Genomic DNA, 21,509 nt, shown 5'->3' with positions numbered 1-21,509 from the left:
ATTTCTGGTAACAAAGAATAATTTCCAGCTTATAATGTGCCTCTGTGTTGCAGACATTATGGTCCAAAACTCAAGTGATGCAAATAAACCCTAATCATTTGGCCTTCCTGCTAAATCAGGAAGTGGATCATAAAAACTTCAAAGTGTTGCTTTCAGAAACTAACATAAGCCTTTAAATCCTACATGAATGAATGTACACAGAAGTATAATAAAAGATTTTACAGAAAGAAAAATGCACAAGATGTGTAAAGGCATTCAAAATTGTTTGTATTTGTAAAGGTTTACAAACAGTCTAAATATAACATTGAACTACAATCTGCAACAGCAATCCTTTTGACAAACTGTAACTACTTCAGACCAGTGATGGTCAAAGCTAAGACAACCAGCAGTACAACAACAGGAGAACTGCAAACTTTTACACACAAAAACGTTCATGTCCAAAAACGTCAGTGTCTGTCACATAAAATGCTTTTTGGAAAAACCTTTCAGTGCAAAGACAAGGAAGTGTACTTTATTTATTCATTGAAGAGCTGGAAACACGTTCCCTTTTTAGCAGATGTTAATTTGGGCTTTTACCATACACCAATATTCACATCTTCACCTTTGTGAAATGCATCTTCCACAATATTGTCAATACTCAAACAGGAAAAGAAATCATAACACACGTGCATTATCTCAAGGCACTTTACAAAGTAAGGGCAGAGACCAAGCAATGTTACATAGAAACCCAAAAGTTACCACAACAAGCAAACACTTGCAACCGTGGAGAGAAAAAAGTACCTTGAAGTAACTGGAAGAAGTCTCTTTCCTAATTGTGGCCACAAAAATCCCCCATGTTAATGTCTCACGCAAATGTCCCTGTTCCTATAACGAAGATTGGTTAAGATCCAGACTCGTAATACAGACATTTATTTGGGGTTGCTTCTCCATAGCTCTTTGATAAAGGGTAAGACTTTAAATTAATCCAAAGAATTGTTTAGAAGACTGATTTGGATCCTGTGTTCCTTGTCTCTGCATCACATTAGCACCTTCATCCTTTCTGCTCAACTGAAGAAGCAGTGATTGGATATAAAAACATTTTAGTGTCTCAAACACTTAAGTCAGACTACTTTAGTTTTACCTTTCTTCTTTCCCTATAGATAAACATATTTTTAGCACTGAGAAAAGATCAAGCTAAATCTGAGCACACCGGCTTGGAGGCATTACCAAAATTCAACTCAGTGTAATGGCTATTACCAGTAACTCTGCTCATCGCCACAAAGTATCTCCACAAAACCTAGTTAGTTAAAACCTTACTTTTCAATGTAATTTTGAATAGAGCACATCTTAAAGAACTGCACATAAGCCGGGGGCTTGGAAAGAGAGATTATTTTTTTCTTGCCAGAATCATTTAACTAAGTTTTTTCCATCAGTGAAAACAGGTAGTTCAGTCATATTTTAAACTTATTATCTCCGGCAGTGTTTGTTTTTGGCTGTCCCACTCTTCCACTAAGTTTCAATTATCCACACAGACAAACAGCAATTGGTCACATTACTTCATTTTTCATGTTGTCTTCCATGTGATTTTGAAAGTCTAAAAACAGTATATATTATGTAATAGCAAATTCTACTTAAAACATTTTGCCTAGTAATGTATTTCAAAGATAGCTTTCTGTCGGAGAAGTCAGGTGGGATAGGATAAAGAGTGACTAAGAGCATGTTGTGGTGGATAAGTGGGTCAATCTTGGGTCTTTACCTAAGAGACAGGGCTTTAAACCCGACTATACTTATTGACTTAGTTCACTTATTATTTTTCGTTTTTCTCTATTTTTATTCTGCCATACGTCCTTGAAGACACACCTTGTGAGAGCTACACACTGTGCAGTCACACATGCGGACCAGTAATGAGATAGACAGGGATAGTAATCTATGATTCAAAAGAATTACAAAAATCTGTAGGGAGAGGCACAAAGAAAGATTCTACAATTCTTTTTAAATGACCCTGGACAAAAATAAAATGATGCTTGCCTTTCACAACTTCTGTGGAAAGACAACTGTGTTTATTCATTTTATGTTCAAAATGTGTCACTAATATTTGTGGTTTACCACCTACAATATCATTGGTTTTAACCGGGACCACAACCAATCTATAACCTAATCCAAGTACACAAGCCACAGTCTTTCGTTACCTTAACTACAACACCAATAAAGCAGTTTAAGCCCAAATTGAACCAGACCTTACCCAGATCAAAACATTGATGTGTGAATCATTTTTTATCATGTAACGCTGGAAGCACTTGTAGAATATTGTCCTGCTGATAGGAACAGTAGCTGCAAAAATATTTACACATTATATTCATATCAGAGGAAGACAGTGGCAAAGCATATTTCTTTACTTGTTGGGTCCTTTGGGGCTTTCTCATCCTGTCATGAGTAACAGTCATCAGAAAACCATGAATCCATGTTGGTTATTAGCAGGTCCAATCCAAACATGTGAATATTGGTGTGTGGCATTAAGATAGCCATCCCTAAACCATCCTGTTTTTGGCAACTTATATCTTTACGGAACTTTCAATCAAACAAACTTCACATTCACAATCAGTAACAGGCACTACAAAACACAACACAGGAACAGCAAAGCAAACAGTCAAAAGGCACAAGCAGCTCTCTGAGGCACGAGGCCTCTTTTGTAGAGTGGGTTAGAATCTTGGTGTTGAAACTTCAGTTGGGTTTGTTTAATGGAAGTGACACTACCCGCAGATCAACCATCTTGATCTTCATCGACATGCTGAGATGCTCTAAAGCAACACTAGGTTGATTCAGAGCCTAAACATAGCTGAAATTTCTCAGAACCTCACTAGAGTTTTGGACCACCTGAAAGGCAACACCACCTCCCACTGCTTCAGTGCGCTTTCTTGTAGGAAGGCGGATCCTTGGATCAGCTATGTTGGTGGTCTTTGCCTAATTGGCTCTTGCTGCTGCCTTAAAACCACGCAAATCCATCTGACTGCAGGCGGAAGAGGACCAAACACATCTGTCCCATTCTTGACTTTCCCCACCGTCTCTCAGAGAAATGACCCAGCGTTTCATGGCTTTTCAATCACTGCATCACACACTTCTCTTTCTGCTGCTTAGCATACTTCCTCCTCCGCTGCTCCAGGCCTCGTTCCAGACGCTCGTCCTCCTCCAGGGCTCTGAAGACAAGAGGACGAGTCTCAGGTTGGGTTTGAAGAAGCATGTGATATTTGTCTATCTTTATAAAGTGTCACAGAGCACATATACTGCTACCTCCAGCTGTCGACACACACAGCATAACAATTCACATATCCATGATGTAATTTGCATCCTCAGGAAGGAAGGGATCGTTAAAGTAGTTAAACAAAACCTCAGGAACACATCCATCTAACAAAGCCTTCACCACTGAAAGCAGAGTCCCTCATACTCCGTAACAATGAATGTATCTATTTGAATACAGTTATGGACATAGACAGTCACATATTTAAGATTAAGGCTGACTTTCCCAAATTCTCTTCAAACACACTTACTGTGGGGATTAAAAAGCAGCAGGAAAAAGGTGACCCCTTTGGAATTATTTGCGTCTTTATATAAATGTGTTTATTTTACATGATGGTGGATCGTGGATCGTGGTGGGAGCTGATCAAGACTGCTTGATACACAATATGCCTAATGCCTACTTTACCAGTACTGGCAATAACTCGCTGCTCCCTTCATCTCTATCAGACATTTTCTTATGTATAAATACTTTAAACATTGACACACCTTTCCATTATGTTATAAACTGTTCCTTTTTATCAATATTGTAGTTTTGTTGATGTGTGTGCAACACGTGGCATCTACTCCACTCTTCTTCATCCTGGGAGAGGGATCCCTCACATGTGGCTCCTTCTGAGCTTTCTACGTTTGTTCCCCCTGTTAAATAGGTTTTTTTAAGTAGTTTATCCTTACTCTTCTTGAGGGTCACGACAGAGGATGTCACATTTCACTGTAGGTAAATAAACTAAAGTAAAATGAAGGTTTCCTACACCCTCAGTTGTAGAGCAAATAAAAGAAACAGACAACTTTGATAACACTCCAACCGGCACAGGGACTGTGTCTCACCCTCTCTCTTTGGCGTCCAAATTGTGAACCAGTTCGTCTCTCTGGTTGACCAGTGACACCAGCTCCTGTAGCAGCAACTGCTCTCTGCGTTTATGGGCCTGCGTTTTCTGCCACTCTGCACCAAAAAGACAGCAGAGACAAACAAAGGAAAAGAGGTGAGAAGGACGAACCTTTAGAAGCTATAAGGAGGGATTGGGAGGGTCAATTTGTTTAAAAAAAAAAACTCCTCAACAAATCATTTCATGTTTACCTAGACAGTCAAGTTGATTTGCATGCTTGGATCAGCACCAGAAACAGTACCACAAAATTGTGTAAACTATCTTATATAAATCACCAAATACATTTATCTTGCACAGTCATACATCTGATATAACAGCATAGTCCACAGTTTAATTCCAGTCAAGGACCTTCATTGCATGTCCATCCCATAATACAGTCAGTATAGTAAACGCTCTAACATATAAATGGCATATGAATGTCTAAAGATACAACCAGAGGGTCCCAAATGATTATTTGGTATTTCACCTCCTGTTAATATCTGATCAGATAAGTACTGCATCGTGCAGCAAAGCCGTTGCTGAATATGTACACACAGGTCAGTGCTCCGGTTCAGATCCAACCAACTGTTTGCATGTCAGTATGGTTCCAACCCCTCCCTCCATCTCTCCCTGCACTGTTCCACCTGGTCACTTAGAGGGCATATTCAGGGAATTGAAACAATCCAGGCTTCCACAAAGGAAATAAATAATAGTCTCTAAGGATATACACCTTGAAATCTGAATTTAACGAATAGCACTTTCAACACCTCACGCCTTTAATGAAAATACTTTTTGTGTTTATTGACCAATATATCATCACTAGGACACATAGAACTGACCTGTCTCCCCTCACTGCCACATGCAGTGAGCAGATTTGTGAAAGTATTCTGTAAAATAAATTTACTTTGAGTAATTATAATTGGTCAAATGCTGATTAAATTACAAAGTGTTCTGACAAGAAACAAGAATACAGTATTATTGTTTTCCGATTTTGATGTGACAGCCCACCTCATGGGTATCTCACACTGAATCACTCTGTACATTAAATATTATTACAAAAAAGTCACAAACTTTGGATATATTCTCAAAGTATGCAACCAACAGTGAACGCTGGTCCATTCCCCATAGGCTGCTTATTTCACTGATTACACTCACAAAACAGTTTCTATGGCTATTGTTAGAAGGAGAAGTTAAACTGTATGTCTGAGCTATGTCATTCAGGAGGAAAGCAGCAGTCACGCATATTTTTAAAGGCACTTCCTCTTGGCCTTCAGTGCTTTCATTGTATGTGATCTAATTCAGTGCATTGAGAAACCAGGTCATGAGCACTAGACTGAAATCTGAGTATTCAACCAGTGTTTTAAGGGAGTACAACTAGAGACTTCCGGTGGCCCGGCAACTAGAATGGCAGCATAGAAAGGAGCTCCTGCATCGACATAAATAATACCCCGTAATTCAAATTCTTAACACGGCTAAAGTGAGTTAAACTCAAAGAATGATGGATGGGGGTAAAAAGAAAAAGGAGGGAGCCAGGTATCAGAATCGAACTGACCGAGAAACCCGAAACAACGGCAATGCTAGCAGTAGCGAAACTCGCAGTGAAAATGGCGACGACACGGAGGATGGGACTGCACCTGCCACACTCAGCTCCCTGAGGAGAGTGGTGAGTGAGGTGGTAGCCGCCGGAATGCAGGATCTTAAATCAGAAATGAAAAAAGAACTGTCGCAAGTAAGAACAAGTCTTAAAGAAGACATGAAAATGCAACTGGACGAGCTGACCACCGAAATCAACCAACAAGTGAGTGCCGCTACTGGCAAAATAGAGGAGGTGGCGGAACGACTGGGAGAAATTGAGAAGAACTTGACAGGGAAGGAGAAATGGGACATTGGCGTTAAAGACACTCTTATCCAACTGCTTGACAATCAAAAGTCTCTCCAGGAGAAGATAACGGACTTGGAAGGGCGCTCACGGCGTAACAACATAAGGATTTATGGCATCCCCGAAAACGCAGAGGGCTCTTCTATGCTACGGTATGTGGAACATATGATTCTGACTGAACTGGGGGACAACGTGGGCCTCCGCGGAGAGGGGAGTCTGGGAATCGAGAGAGCGCACAGGTCGCTCGGCCCACAGCCACCTGCGGGCGCGCCCCCGCGCTCTACAGTGCTCGGTTCCTACAGTTTAATATTAAGGAGAAAATCCTCCATGCTGCGTGGAAGAAACCCATCTGTGTTCAAGAAAAGCGAGTGTACTTTGACCACGATTACGCCGAGAATGTACAGCAGAGGAGGAAAGAGTACACTCCCATCAAAAAAGCGCTCAAAGAAAAAAGGATCCGCTTCCAAACTCCGCTGACGAGGATGCGCGTGCACTTCGATTCAGGCACGGTGACGTACAGCAACGCCGAGGATGCCGCGGAGGATTTAAAGAGACGTGGATTCACAGTGGGTCCGCTATCGTTAAGAAGATCCAAAGACATCACCGTGGAGTCCATCAACAAACTTCTACCGTGGAGTACAGCAGGGACTCAGCGAGCAGGGGACGCGCATAACCGTCAGGAGAGCGCACGCGAGAAGTTGAAGGTGTTTCGGAGGCCAGCCAGCCAGGATGCCATAATAATGGATGAGTAACTTTCTCCGCCCCTCCCTCATAGAGATATGTTAATCTATCTCCACCTGTAAGTTAATGGTTCTTAAGCAATCGATACCTTCATTTAATGTTACAATAAGCTAAAGAAGCTATAAACATAAAGCCACAGTAAAGACTCATGTGGAACCTGTGACCTCCCTTAAATATAAGTTAGTATAGCAATGGTTCGATGCAGCTGACCTTCATAATAGGCCACCACTTTTTTTCAGTGTTTCTATTTTCTCATATTTTATTTCCTAAGTACTGCTGAGGGGCCCCACTTAGTGGCATTCCCCCCTCAACCTAAAGAGGTTTCAAGAGAACCTCCGAACTGGAAGACCTGTTCTGTAAGTTTATCACATGTTCAGTGAATGTTATATCTTGTGTTGTTTGTGTTGTGAGGGCTTTGACTGAATTCCTAAAGGTACAAGAAAATATATTTATGGTGACTAATGTGAATGCAGTATTATAATATACAGTCTTGGAATGTGAATGGCATAAACAATCCCATCAAAAGGAGCAAAATAGTTGCAAAGTTGAAACGAGAAAAAATTAATATAGTTTTTCTGCAGGAAACGCATCTCTCTGCTATAGAACATGAGAAATTTAAGAAAATTGGATATAGAAATACCTTTTTCTCCTCACACAGGACAGGAAAGAAAAGGGGAGTAGCAATTCTTATTCCAAATTCTGTTTGTTTTGAATTGATCGCAGAACATAAAGACAAAGAGGGTAGATTTGTCCTAGTCAAGGGAAAAATAGAGCAGGAAGAAGTTACTTTGTGTAACGTGTATGCACCCCCTGGTAGCAACATCTCTTTCTTCAGGGAGGTATTTAACCTCATTGCTGCAGAAACATGTGGCACATGTATATGTGCAGGGGACTTTAATTTACTTCTTAATCCTAAATTGGACACAACAAATCGAGTGAGAAGAAAGAATCTCTTAGAAAAACAAATAAATAAAATTCTTCAAGATCTTGGACTAATCGATATTTGGAGACATTTACACAAACACGATAGTGATTTTACCTTTTACTCTGCAAGGCATAATATATACTCTAGAATCGATTATATCTTCATGTTTAGCAGAGATTTCCATAAGGTGAAATATTGCACAATTGGACAGAGAGATATTTCTGATCACTCAGGCTTAACTTTGAAACTTACTTTAGATAGAAATCCTAAAACTACTTTATGGAGGCTGAATTCTGGTTTATTAAATAGTAATTCATTTAAAACCGAAATGGCCAAGGAAGTAGAAACTTATTTAGAATATAATGATAATGGAGAAGTCAGTCCTGCAATTCTATGGGATGCAGCAAAAGCATTTCTTAGAGGAAAAATCATAGCTAAGTGTGCTAGGCTAAAAAAGATCAGAGATAAAAAGCTGTCAGACTTGCAGAAGAAATTAAAAAATCTTGAGCTACTTCATACTACTAACAACGACCCCTCTTTACGTGAGCAAATGAGGCCTGTTAAGCAGGAGATAGACAAAATTCTTAGTGAGGAAATTGAAAAAAAAATGAAATTCCTAAGACAGCGATATTATGAGGCAGGGCCTAAAGCGTCTAAAATACTTGCATGGAGAATTAGAAAACAGCAAGCAGAAAACTCAATTCACAAAATTAGGGATCCTATCACAAATAAGGTAGCTACTAAATTAGAGGAAATTCAGAGTGCATTCGAAAAATATTACAGATTACTATATACACAGCCAGACAAATCAGACAGACCTACAATTCAAACATTTCTCTCTTTTTTAGATCTCCCCTCAATAGGTAAAAATCAAAACGAGGAGTTAATTCGTGAAATCTCAACCGAGGAAATAGATAATGGAATCTCAAATCTTAGAGCCAATAAATCACCAGGCTGTGACGGATTTCCTCCGGAATGGTATAAGTGCATGAAAGAATTCTTGGTTCCTTTATTGAAGGCTTCCTTCAACTACACTCTCAGGGGTGGGGCTCTCCCGCCATCATGGAGCGAGGCATTTATTTCAGTAATACCAAAGGAGGGAAAAGACAAAATGGACTGCAAAGGGTATAGACCAATAAGTGTCTTAAACATAGACTATAAACTGTATGCAGCTATATTGGCTAAAAGATTAAACACAATAATGCCTTCCTTGATAGATGAGGACCAAACAGGTTTTATAAGTAATAGGCAAACACACGATAATATTAGAAGAGCCATAAACATTATTAATCAAATTTCAAAAGGAACATCAAGCGCAGTCCTTCTCAGCCTAGACGCCGAGAAGGCATTTGATTCGGTAGGATGGGATTTCTTATTTCAAGTTATGGAAAGATTTGGTTTTAGTGATTCATTTATACAATGCATAAGAATGCTGTACTCCTCCCCAACAGCGAGGATAAAAATTAATGGGAGCCTTTCGAATCAAATAATGCTACAACGAGGATGTAGGCAAGGTTGCCCATTAAGTCCACTACTTTTTAATTTTTTTATCGAGCCCCTTGCCCAGGTTATCAGAGAGGAGACCGCTCTGGTGGGTATAGATGTGGGAAGTGTAGAGAACAAAATTTTTCTATATGCGGACGACGTCCTTGTCACAATTAAAAATCCTGAATCTGGTATCCCATTGCTTATGAACATCCTGGGAACGTATGGGCAATACTCTGGTTATACACTGAACGTACAAAAAACCCAAGTCTTGACCTTCCGTTTTACGCCCTCAAAGCAATTGATGGGCAGGCACCAATTTAATTGGCACCAATCACAACTTAAATATCTTGGTGTCTCATTGACAAAAGACCTTTCACAACTATATGATGTTAATTATAGACAGATAAATAAGAAAATATATGATGATCTGGGCAGGTGGAGCTTGCTCCCCCTCGACCTCGGCAGTAGGATTCGGACAATCAAAATGAATATTCTCCCAAGACTATTATACTTATTTTCAGCACTTCCAATAGAGGGTCCTGCAAAACAATTCAGAGAGTGGGATAAACATTTTTCAAGATTTATTTGGAACAACAAACGACCAAGGGTGAGATACTCAACTTTACAACAGCCGGGGGAGAGGGGTGGCATGGCCCTCCCTTGTCTTAAAGATTACTATCTGTCAGCTCAGCTGAGGTATCTTGTATGTTGGTGTAACCCATCTTATGAGGCTAGGTGGAAAGATATTGAGCTATCTTTAATTTAATTTAGTTTAAGGATGTTCACCGGCTACATAATCATTGTACTAGTTTCTCTCTGAAGATGTGGTCAGATGTAGTAAAGAAATATCAGCTCTGTAGAGAGATTGGAGTGTTGAGCTGGCCTGCGTTCCATCCACACTTCCCTCCGGCTTTACAGGACCATAGGTACAAACTATGGACTAAGCGAGGAATCACCTCCTTCTGTAGGATAATAAAGAACGGAAACCTTAAATCTTTTGAGGATTTGCGTAAATCTTATGAGTTGGGTGGAGAAGATTTTTATCGTTACTTACAGATCCGCCACTTTTTTCTGGAAACAATAAAGACCCCTAATTTAACTGAACCCTCGAAAATAATTCAAATTTTTATAGATGCTTATGATTCCAAAAGTATTAAAGGTATCACTGGAAAACTATACAAAAGCTTTACTTTATTGAATAAAAACTCAACAGATTATATTAGACAACGCTGGGAAAAAGAAGCTAATATAGTAATTCCAGAAGAAACGTGGCTTCAAATTTGGAAAAATCAATCCACTTCCACAAACTCTTATTTCTGGCGAGACTTCTGTTGGAAGAATTTGATGAGATTTTTTATTACCCCTAACCAGACATCAAAATTTAGCGGTACGCAGGTCTCCTGCTGGAGGGAGTGTGGTGGGATTTCTGCAGATTGTGTTCATGTCTTTTGGTCTCTGCCTTTTTGGAGGGGAGTGAGAGAGTTAATTGTGGAAACTCTGGACATGCTATTTGACTTTTCTTTTAGCTGTTTATATCTTGGAGAACTCCCTGAAGGTCTCGGTAAAGGAGACACATACCTAATGAAGATTTTCATGGTTGCAAGTAAAAAAGCAATTACTAAATGCTGGCTCCAGAAGAATCCTCCTACCATGAGACTCTTAACAAACATTATAAACTCCATCCAGGCGATGGAGAATTTGACTTTTGTGCTGCGGCTTCAAAAGGATAAAGGAGAGGAATACTGGAAAAAATGGGATCGCTACAAACATAAAGACTCCTGATTCTATCTCACTCCATTCCAATCAAAAGCGAGAAATATCTGTATTTTGTACTGCACCTATGCTTAACTTCTTTATACCTGCTTCCAAATGTGTGTACTGTCGTGTCCTAGCCCTCTTTTGTTTACTTGTTTGTTGTTTTATGCTCATATGTAAAACGAAAAATAAAGTATATAAAAAAAAAAAAAAAAAAAAAAAGGGAGTACAACTATGATATGGACCGTGTTGAAGCAGTATGTGTTTAGAAGCCAAGTTATACCTTCAATCGCCATCATGTCTCTCAGCTCTTCATTTAACAGCTCAAACTTTTTTTCCAGGTCTTGTTCTTCCAGCCTGTCAATCAGAAGAGATGCATTTCAATGTGATACTGGATGGATATGGATGGGGGGTTGCACTATAGTTTAAAAGTGAATATAGGTAGCAGGTTTTTATGATTATGTTATGGAATTCCACCAAATTGGTTTGGTTTATGTCAGTTTGACCTTCATCTCAACCTGTGTTTGGACTAAGATGTGTATGCATCTGTATGAGCGTGAAACATGACTTTATAGTGTTGCCTCTTGACCTTTCATTGACAAACTACATATAAGCAGATGCAGCCCACAGTTTTAACACATGCCAAAGTATCTCCATAACAATTTAGAACACTCTACTTGCTGGTGATAATAATGTAAATTTGAAAACTAAGGCAGGGAATTCTTCAACATGCAAAAATAATGTGCACATAAATCTTGCATAGCTCAGCCAATCTTCCATTCAGTGATTTTGTATCACATATTTATATAAGGCGATGACAAGTGGACAACAACACTTAATACTACTTAATGGACAGTGCAGTGAGACAGTTTTTGTTGATTATGAGTAATGAGCTGTAAATTGTACAGTTTATACATGTTTCCATCAGTATAGTGTGGATGTCTTACATTAGCTGCAGATGGTCTTGTCTCCTGATTAAAGCATTCTTCTTATTAACCAGTGTAAACCATTCCTGAATCAGCCTCTCCTCCTCCACCTTGTCACTACCTGTGAGAAAAAATCACATCATTATGGAAATCCTTTCAGTTTTCAGTCAGGTAAGTGTTAATGGGAGTTAAATTGTTCCATCAAATTAATAATCACTGTCCTGAAATCAGAAATTCCAAAAAAAAATTCAACTCAATAGGCTGGTGTCCCATTTCTTCCGTCAGGAAGTGACATATTTAGCTGCCAGCCCTGCACATTCTTTGTTTTCCCAACCAATGCAGGGTCATTTCTTTCGTTCCATCTTACTTTGGAATTCTGAGTTTTTTTCTTGGAATAAAAAATTTAAATTCTTCTCTAATGTCTCTGTATTTATGACATTGTGTGATAAAGTGTAGTTCTGTCTCTACAGCTCCCCCATCACACCGAGAGCACAGCCTCTCTATTGACAGACTGTGCTCACTCAGTCTGAACATTGTCAATATCTTCTTCAGGTTTTTATTATTTTTTGGTCAGGTTGTCTGCCACAGTTCACTGTCTGTTTAGGGCCAAATACCTTTCAAATTTGTGCTTATCTTGTCATTTCCTGCCAATGGGTGATTTTTATTTAGTTATAATTTGGTTAAAGGTCGGATCTTTTGAATGATGGTTTGGTGAGGCTGGTTGGGGTTTGTGATGTCATAAGTTTGACTCCTTTCTATGTTCAGCTCCTGCCTACTGTCACCATGAACATCCGACTATCTTACCTGTTTCCAGTAGTTGTCGGAGTTTCCTCTCAACCACACCTGCTCTAGTATCAATATGATTTTGTTCTGCTTCGAGGGCTTCCATCTGACTCAGAACATACTGACTGGGGTCCTGGATAAATTGTTACACACAAAATCAGTTGAAGGCATTACTTCATACAACATTGTATTAACAAGAGTAGTGCCTGGCAAAACCTAACCATTTGGAATGGGCTGATTGATGGCCTTTGGTAACGATGGCTGCAGTTTTATTTTGCACAACTAGTATAGTCAGTGTTTATCATGAAATTAAACGGATTTTGCTTTCCTTCTGTGCACATTTGTGATTTTTTGTTTGAATGATTTACTGCTGATATTTTCTAACACATTTTATGTCAGTGGTGCTTTTACTTTATAGATGAATTGCTAAAGAGGAAGTGATTCAGTGAATGTTGCTGCCATGATGGAGACCAGCAACTGTGACTCCTGTGAATGTCAGTCAGTACAATATGGTGAAAATAAAAATGATCTGGTGGGATGATATTACTGCTGGCAGGCGGGTTTTGAACAGCGGCTGACAAGTGTTAGTGTTTTATGTGATTTATCTTAGGATGTAGAAGAGGACATTTTCAACTTAGTGCACATCTAAGCCCCGCCCCCACTGACTGTAGCGCTGTATGCCTGTTTAATAGAATTGTATTAAAATGTAACATATCATGTTTCCAAATTAGACCAAATTGACACTTCGCTTTCTCAGGAATATACAGTCGACATGCCTAGTGTAAAGCTGATAAGATGAACAGTTTGCGAGAGGCCTTCGACATACAGTTGATTTAAAATGGTTAAAAAAAAATACTACCACAACTACCTCATGTGTGACCACAGAGAAGAGATCCAAAAACTACTTTCCTTGCGAAACCCCAGTTCTTACAAATTGGGACCAAGTACAGAAACAATTCTTCAGATTCAACCCAACAATGACACGAATGGTTACCGACTGACCTGGCCTTCTGGTCGTCCCTCCTCAACTACTGTGTCTGTTCTCTCTGGAAGACAAACAAGAAATTCACTGTATTTCTTTGTATACTTCAGTAATTAGATTGTTGGAAACACTTGGAATTATTCCAAATCATCAAGTCAAATGTTGACAAAAACAAATGCCAGTTTTGTGTTAAGATTTACTCTGAATCCAACAAACAACAAGAATTTACCCGTATCCAACTTCCTCTGGCTAATTACACTGTCTTCTTGGCCTGCAATGACCTACAAAGACAAAAGAGATCAAAGTTATCTTAAATAAGTAAAAGACAAATGTAACGAGAATTTAAAAGCATCAATGACCTAGGCAATAAGGCATCATACCACTGATATCTCTCCTTCATCTAGTGACCCACTCCTCCGCTGTGACCTTCGTTTCTTGACCAGGTCAGCATCTTTGACATGAGAGAAACCTGTCTTGGACAAAATACTTGTTCTTGGTGGTGCAACAGGAGACTGGGCCCCACCTGCACCAGCAATCTGCGACCGTTTAGTTCTTGGCGGTGGAACCACATCCAGACTGGTTTTACTGTCCTTCTCTGTAGTGCCTGATGTCCCATTCGTCTCAAGACTTATACCCTCTTCCTGGAGCCTTTGGGCACAGTAGCGAACAGTTGCTTCTGGGTCGTCTTGGGTGTCCCGGTCCCCTGCTACTGCATAGCTGGACTCGCTGCTGTCCTTCTCTATGTGAATCACACTGAGCTCCTGGCCTGTGAAATGGGTGCGTATCTGGTTCAGGTAGGTCATGACAATAAGGCGGTCAGGCACTGTTAGCATGACCATGTCTGACGGCTCCATCAGCCTGGAAATGCCAAGTTCAGCAAAGCCATCAAAAGCCTGTAAGATGTACAAAAATTCAAGAATGAATGAATATATTATCAACAAACACTGAAATATCTTTGTTGCAATATAATATGCTATGTCTGTAATGTAATCAACAAATAACTTGATTAATTACCTTTCTGTTGTTGTGCTTGATGTCATACGGATCAAGCATTTCATAATTACTATACAAAGAAAAAGAAGATCATATTAATACATAAAACAGTTTATGCAGTGAAAGCAGGATTTAAATTGTTCCTTACATCTTTTCTGGTTGAAAGTGATGTAATATGGCACAAAATGCCAGACCATTCCTCCAAGAGGTGCTAAAGTTGGTGATCTTCATTCCTTTGTGATCCTGCGTAGCTTCTTGACACCATTCCAGTAGAGATTGGCTCGACATCACTAAGGTTTGACTGGCCATAAGGCTCTATAAAACAAAAAAAAATAGTGTTATTATGTGTTATCCATTTGAGTGGGAGTACGATAACAGAAAAAATTATGTTTTGTTCATGCAGAACCTAGGTTGATGGTGACATCAGAACGATTGGATCTCAGTGACTTTGTCTGTGGCATTATTGTTGTTGAGCAGTGCACAACAGTCAGAGTTTAATCAAAATGATGCAAAAAGTTGGGAACAACTATCTGGTGAGCAGCAGTTCTGTGGACAAAAACACCTTGTTGATGAGAGAGGTCAAAGGATAATGGTCAGAATTTGCTAGAGCTGACAGAAATGCTATGGTAACTCATATAACCATTGTTGACAACTGTGGCAAGCAGAATACTCTTTTTTTTAGAATAAATGTAAAAGGTTGGGTCAGAATTAGGCGTCAACAGCATGAATCCATGGAACAAATCTGCCTTGTGTCAACAGTCTACACTGCTGGTGGCGTATTCGTGTCGACACAGTTACTTGACGCAATCAGTCATGGGTAAAATGTGATTCTTGTGCACCCCTTGATTGCCACCAGCTTGAGAATGCACCAGGTCCCAAAGCAGTAGTATAATAATTACAATGGAAATTAAGATGATAAGAACAAAGTTCACCAAATCAAATAAAAAAGTTGAAAGACGCTACAAAGCTCCTTAAAACTGAGGGGAAGTGCAGCACTAGACTTAGAAGCTCGGCTCCTCAGCTTAGAACCCCCGTTAGCTGTAGTTAGCCGGCCCGTGCTAGCCGCAGCGAAGCCACGTAGCTCAGCCCGTAGTTTAGCTTCAGCTAGCAGTCCCTCGACCTTCCCCGGGCAGCCGGGAGCCCAGGGCGGCTGGGTGACGGTCCGGAGGGGGCATAGTGCTACCCTTAGAAAGCCCACGATTAAAGACCCACCAGCTCACGTTTCAAATAGATTTTCTCCACTCAGCGACGCACCCGCTGAGAAACAAACTCTGGTTATTGGCGACTCGGTTCTGAGAAACGTGAGGTTAGCGACACCAGCGACCATAGTCAATTGTATCCCGGGGGCCAGAGCCGGCGACATCGAATCCAAATTGAAGCTGGCTAAAACTAATCGCAAATACAGTAAAATCGTAATTCACGTCGGCAGCAACGACTCCCGGCTTCGTATGTCGGAGGTCACTAAAGTTAATGTTGAGTCGGTGTGTGCTTTTGCAAAAACGATGTCGGACACAGTAGTTTTCTCTGGCCCTCTCCCTAACACAACAGGTGATGACATGTTTAGTCGCATGTTTTCTTTTAACCGCTAGCTGTCGAGGTGGTGTCCTGTAAATGGTGTGGGCTTTGTAGATAATTGGCAAACTTTTTGGAGTAAACCTGGTCTTGTTAGGAGAGACGGCGTTCATCCCACTTGGGATGGAGCAGCTCTCTTATCTAGGAATATTACCCAGTCTATTACATGACAACCCAGAGTTGGGACCAGGAAGCAGAGCTGCAGTGCTAAACACTTCTCTGCGCTCCCTCTGGATCAGTCACCCAACCGCATAGAGACTGTCTCTGTCTACCGTCCGATTCAATTATTTAAATTAAACAATAACAGAGCGAGAGCTCACAATAATCTTATACAAATTAACAGAACCTCTGGAACAACACAGGAAACTAAGACTTTCAAATGTGGTCTTTTAAACATAAGATCACTGTCCTCAAAGGCTATTTTAGTTAATGAAAAAAAAATAAAAAACTCATTTTCTAGATGTCTACCTGATAGTGCTATAGCTAAATTCAAGGAAATAATTCCGATTACATTTAAACCCGTATTATCCGTCGACATAAACAACAAATTCTTTAAAAACCCGAGCTCTATTGAGATTGACCACCTCGTAGATAGCTCTGCAGACTCGTTACGATTAACATTAGACTCAATAGCGCCTCTAAAAAAGAAATGTGTAAAACATAGTCAATTAGCGCCGTGGTATAATTCCAAGACACATGAGTTGAAACAAATATCAAGAAAATTAGAAAGGAAGTGGCGCTCCAGCAACAGTGTTGAAAATCTCCTAGACTGGAAGAGTAGTGTTAAAGAATATAAAAAGGCTCTCCACAAAGCAAGAGCTGCCTATTATTCAAAACTAATAGAAGAGAATAAAAACAACCCAAGGTTTCCCTTCAGCACTGTAGCCAGGCTGACAGAGAGTCACACCTCCACCGAACCCAGTATTCCTCGATCCCTAAATAGCAATATCTTTATGACCTTTTTTAATGATAAAATTCTAACTATTAGAAATAAAATCAACCATCTCCTGCCCTCAATTGGCACTAATACCCTCCCAACAACAGAGATCTCAGAAACGGCTGAGAATCCTTCCCATTACTTAGACAGCTTCTCTCTGATCACCCGTGATCAGTTTACCAAAATAATCTCAGGTTCTAAACCAACAACCTGTATCGTAGATCCGATTCCTACTAAATTACTTAAAGAAATTCTGCCCCTAATAGATAGTTCGTTACTTAACACAATAAATCTGTCATTATCATCAGGTTATGTACCACAGTCTTTTAAAATAGCTGTTATCAAACCCCTACTCAAAAAACCCACCCTAGACCCAGAGGTTTTAGCAAATTACAGGCCAATATCCAATCTCCCCTTCCTCTCTAAAATCTTAGAAAAAGTTGTAGCCAATCAGCTGTGTGAGTTTCTCCAGGAAAATAATATATATGAAGACTTTCAGTCTGGGTTTAGAACCAATCACAGCACAGAGACAGCCCTGGCAAAAGTCACTAATGACCTTCTAATAGCTTCAGATCAGGGACTTGTGTCTGTCCTTGTTCTGTTAGATCTCAGTGCAGCATTCGACACAATTGACCATCAAATTTTATTACAAAGACTAAAACAGTTAATTAACATTAAAGGAACGGCCCTAAACTGGTTTAAATCTTATTTTTCTGATCGCTCCCAATTCGTACAAATTAATGATGAGTCATCTGTGCGCACCAAAGTTAACCATGGTGTTCCACAGGGGTCTGTGCTCGGCCCAATTTTATTCTCATTATATATGCTTCCACTAGGAAACATTATCAGGAAACACTCGGTAAATTTTCACTGTTATGCGGATGACACCCAGTTATATTTGTCAATAAAACCTGATCAAAGTAATCAATTAACTAAACTTCGAGCATGTCTCAAGGACATAAAAACCTGGATGACCCGTAATTTTCTCTTATTAAACTCAGATAAAACTGAGGTTATAATACTCGGCCCTAAACACCTTAGAGAAACATTATCTAATGATATAGCTGCGCTAGATGACATTGCCCTTGCTTCCAATGAAACAGTCAGGAACTTGGGAGTGATCTTCGATCCTGATATGTCCTTTTATAGTCACTTAAAACAAATTTCTAGGACCGCCTTTTTCCACTTGCGTAATATCTCAAAAATCAGACATGTCCTTTCGCAAAAAGATGCAGAAAAACTAGTCCACGCCTTTGTTACATCGAGACTGGACTATTGTAATTCATTATTATCAGGCTCCAGCAGTAAGACGTTAAAGACTCTGCAGCTGGTCCAAAATGCCGCAGCACGTGTCCTGACAAGAACTAAGAAAAGAGAGCACATTTCCCCAGTATTAGCATCGCTACACTGGCTTCCTGTTAAATCAAGAATAGAATTTAAAATTCTCCTCCTCACCTTCAAGGCCCTTAATGATATGGCACCTTTTTACCTTAAAGAGATGTTAATACCATATCAACCTACTAGAGCACTCCGATCCCAGAATTCAGGTTTACTTGTCGTCCCTAAAGTCTCTAAAAGTAGAGTAGGAGCCAGAGCTTTTAGCCATCAAGCCCCACTGCTGTGGAATAATCTCTCACTTTCAGTTAGGGAAGCAGACACGCTCTGTTCGTTTAAAAGTAGACTCAAAACCTTCCTTTTTGATAAAGCTTATAGTTAGAGCTAATTAGTGGAATTTATGACACAAGACACACGGAGCTTCTCTTTCCTGCTTCTCCTTCCTTTTCTCCATCCCTAACACATCAAGGTAATTCTTATCTCATCAGTACATGTTACTAACTTGACCCCTTTCCCGGAGTTTCTGTGCCTTAGCGCCCGCGGATGCAGGGCCACTGCTGTGGCCGCACCATGGATATGATTGTGGATCGCGCGTCAGAGGTCGCAATGGTGGATCCAGTTCGGTGGATTCTGTATCGTGCCTGCTGATCGTAGTGGTAATGGAGGATCCTTTGTCGCGCTGGCATCGGCTGATGGTGGACCACGACCGAGGCGGCAGCTGATAATGGATTCTAACTGGCGGCAGTGGACAATAACTGTGGACTATAGTGGATCCCATCCTGATGCTGGATCGTGATCTTGCTGCTGACCAGAGACTATGATTGCAGCAGGACTGCTTCACTTATAGTATTGAAAAAATGTTTACCCTCATCGATGCTGCTAAAAACTTTAATCCTGATGATGTTTTCTTAACACTTGACATCTATTGCACTTCTGTCCGTCCTGGGAGAGGGATCCCTCACATGTGGCTCTCTCTGAGGTTTCTACATATTTTTACCTGTTAAAAGGGTTTTTAGTAGTTTTTCCTTACTCTTGTTGAGGGTTAAGGACAGAGGATGTCACACCATGTTAAAGCCCTATGAGACGAATTGTGATTTGTGAATATGGGCTATACAAATAAAACTTGATTGATTGATTGATTGCTCACTCTCTGGAGGCTTCTTCCTTCCAAGCATGATCTTGCACAGAGTTATTGAATCAATTACTAATACACAAATATTGAAAGGAGTTGACAGACTCTTACATACCTCCGAACAGGCAGCCCCATCTGCAGGTCTTTTTTGAGGTGTCGTCAGTTCTCTGGTTTGGTGAAGGCCAGCATCTTGTGTCTTGCTGTCATCTAGATTAGACCCACTTAAACGCTTCTTGCCACGAGTCACAGGTACAGGCTGACCTGAAGATTCTTCTGTTCTCTCCCTTTGCCTAAAAGGACAAACAGAAACAATGCAAAGTGATTAAAATAGACTGAAGTTTCTTTCAAAACACATTTGTCCTGAAAAACAATCTGGTGTTATTGATTTTCCAAACCATTTGGTTTATGTAACCACAATCAGACAATAGTAAATATTTTGAAATAAGGAAATGGCAATGCTTGTCATAATATATCAAGAGGATATTCAATCAAATAAACACACATTACGTAACCTATCTTCCACTAATCTTACCTTTCATCCTCTAAATAACCAGCAGCTACATCTACAGACACAAATCCAAAGTCCAACTCTTCATCTCGCATTTCCTTCCTTGGTGTTATTTCCATCGGTTCACTGTATTTACCATCCTCTACATGCAGCCAGTCATCCTGAGAAGATGCAGCAGTGGAAGCAAGGGACTTCTCTGCCTCTTCTTCCAGGCCTTTTTCAATGTCATCCTGCTCAGATACTGCAGTTGTACCATTTGCTGAATCATCTGAAACAACATGCTTATCTGTAAAAGTCCAGCCTTCACTGATTTCATCCAGTGGCCTCTCAGTATCCTCTGTGGAATCTGGTTTGGAAAAATGGTCTTCTTCCATTGCTGCTAGCACTTCCCGCTCTACCTCTGATGCAACGTAATTTTCACCTTGGATTGTGACAAAGCCTCCTTCAGAGCCCAAAGTTAAATCCTGGGATGGTGACAATTCCTTTGTCTCCTCGCATGTGACGGATGTATCTTCTGGGTTACTTAGAGATGATCCTAGGGGGGGGTCCACAGGTGGCGTGCTGTCTAAATCAGGCAGTGGAAGAGACAAGCTTGACTTTTCATTCTGTTGGACTGTTTCACCACCAATCAAATCAGCTATTGCTTCTGAGTCACTAGGAGGTGGTGAGCTAGAAATTGAAATGTCATCTGGGAAGGAATCACTGAGACGCTTCTTTACTCTTGGTTTTGGTATTGGCAAGCTTGAGGATACCGTGGTCTTCTGTGAAGGATTAGCATCCTCTACTTGAACACTGCTGTCAGTGTTCAATCGTGTTTTCCTCAGACACACACCGCTCACTTCTTCTATCGATGAAGAAGGCTGATGAACCAGAGGAAGAAGGTCTTTGCTGTGTTGCACCTTTGATGGAATTGATATGGGTCCACCTTGCCTTGCTGCCTGTGCCTCCTCTGCCTGGGAAGCCTGAAATGTTCTCCCTGTAGCTGTGAAGTCATCTGGGAAGGAGCCACTGAGACGTTTCCTCACACGAGGCCTTGGGATAGGTTGACTTGTTCGTTTGTCTCCATTTGCCTCTGCTATCTCTGGGGTATTTTCTGACTTCTGAGAAGATGCGATGTTGACCGTATCACCAACTGTATGACCTGCTATTTTTGACTGATTTGTCTTTTCTATATCACCCATCACAGTGTTGTCAATCTCCACTGGTGTTGCAATGTCCATGGTTGCAACGATAGGTAAATAATGAGCCAAAACTCCCTTGTCATTGACAATTTTGCTATATTTGCTTGAAGGATAATCCTTTCCACGTTGTGGAAGACGTATCCTCTTGATGATTGAGAGAGTAGCAGTTTGCTCAACCTGAAATATCTCTGGTTCTGGCTTTGGGGTGATGCTGTCAATTCCCTTTGTTTCCGAGG

General features: G+C 40.4%; 1 protein-coding gene across 1 annotated transcript; it reads right to left on the bottom strand.

The window, feature by feature from the left end:
* Positions 1-244: 244 nt before the first annotated feature.
* ehbp1l1a (EH domain binding protein 1-like 1a) lies at positions 245-19,748 on the bottom strand. Its single transcript, XM_061066468.1, has 11 exons — positions 19,700-19,748; positions 14,757-14,923; positions 14,630-14,678; positions 13,996-14,508; positions 13,845-13,896; positions 13,636-13,679; positions 12,655-12,766; positions 11,872-11,971; positions 11,208-11,281; positions 4,099-4,213; positions 245-3,173 (listed from the first exon to the last, which is right to left on the bottom strand). The coding sequence occupies exons 2-11, from the start codon at positions 14,915-14,917 to the stop codon at positions 3,080-3,082; spliced, it is 1,314 nt and encodes a 437-aa protein (XP_060922451.1). The 5' UTR covers positions 14,918-14,923; positions 19,700-19,748; the 3' UTR covers positions 245-3,079.
* Between the last annotated feature and the right edge of the window lie 1,761 nt (positions 19,749-21,509).

Source organism: Limanda limanda, chromosome 22, assembly GCF_963576545.1.
Source record: "Limanda limanda chromosome 22, fLimLim1.1, whole genome shotgun sequence".
NCBI classification, from domain to species: Eukaryota; Metazoa; Chordata; class Actinopteri; order Pleuronectiformes; family Pleuronectidae; genus Limanda; species Limanda limanda.
Note: the sequence above shows the minus strand (reverse complement) of the source record. Positions and strands in the feature narration are given on the sequence as shown.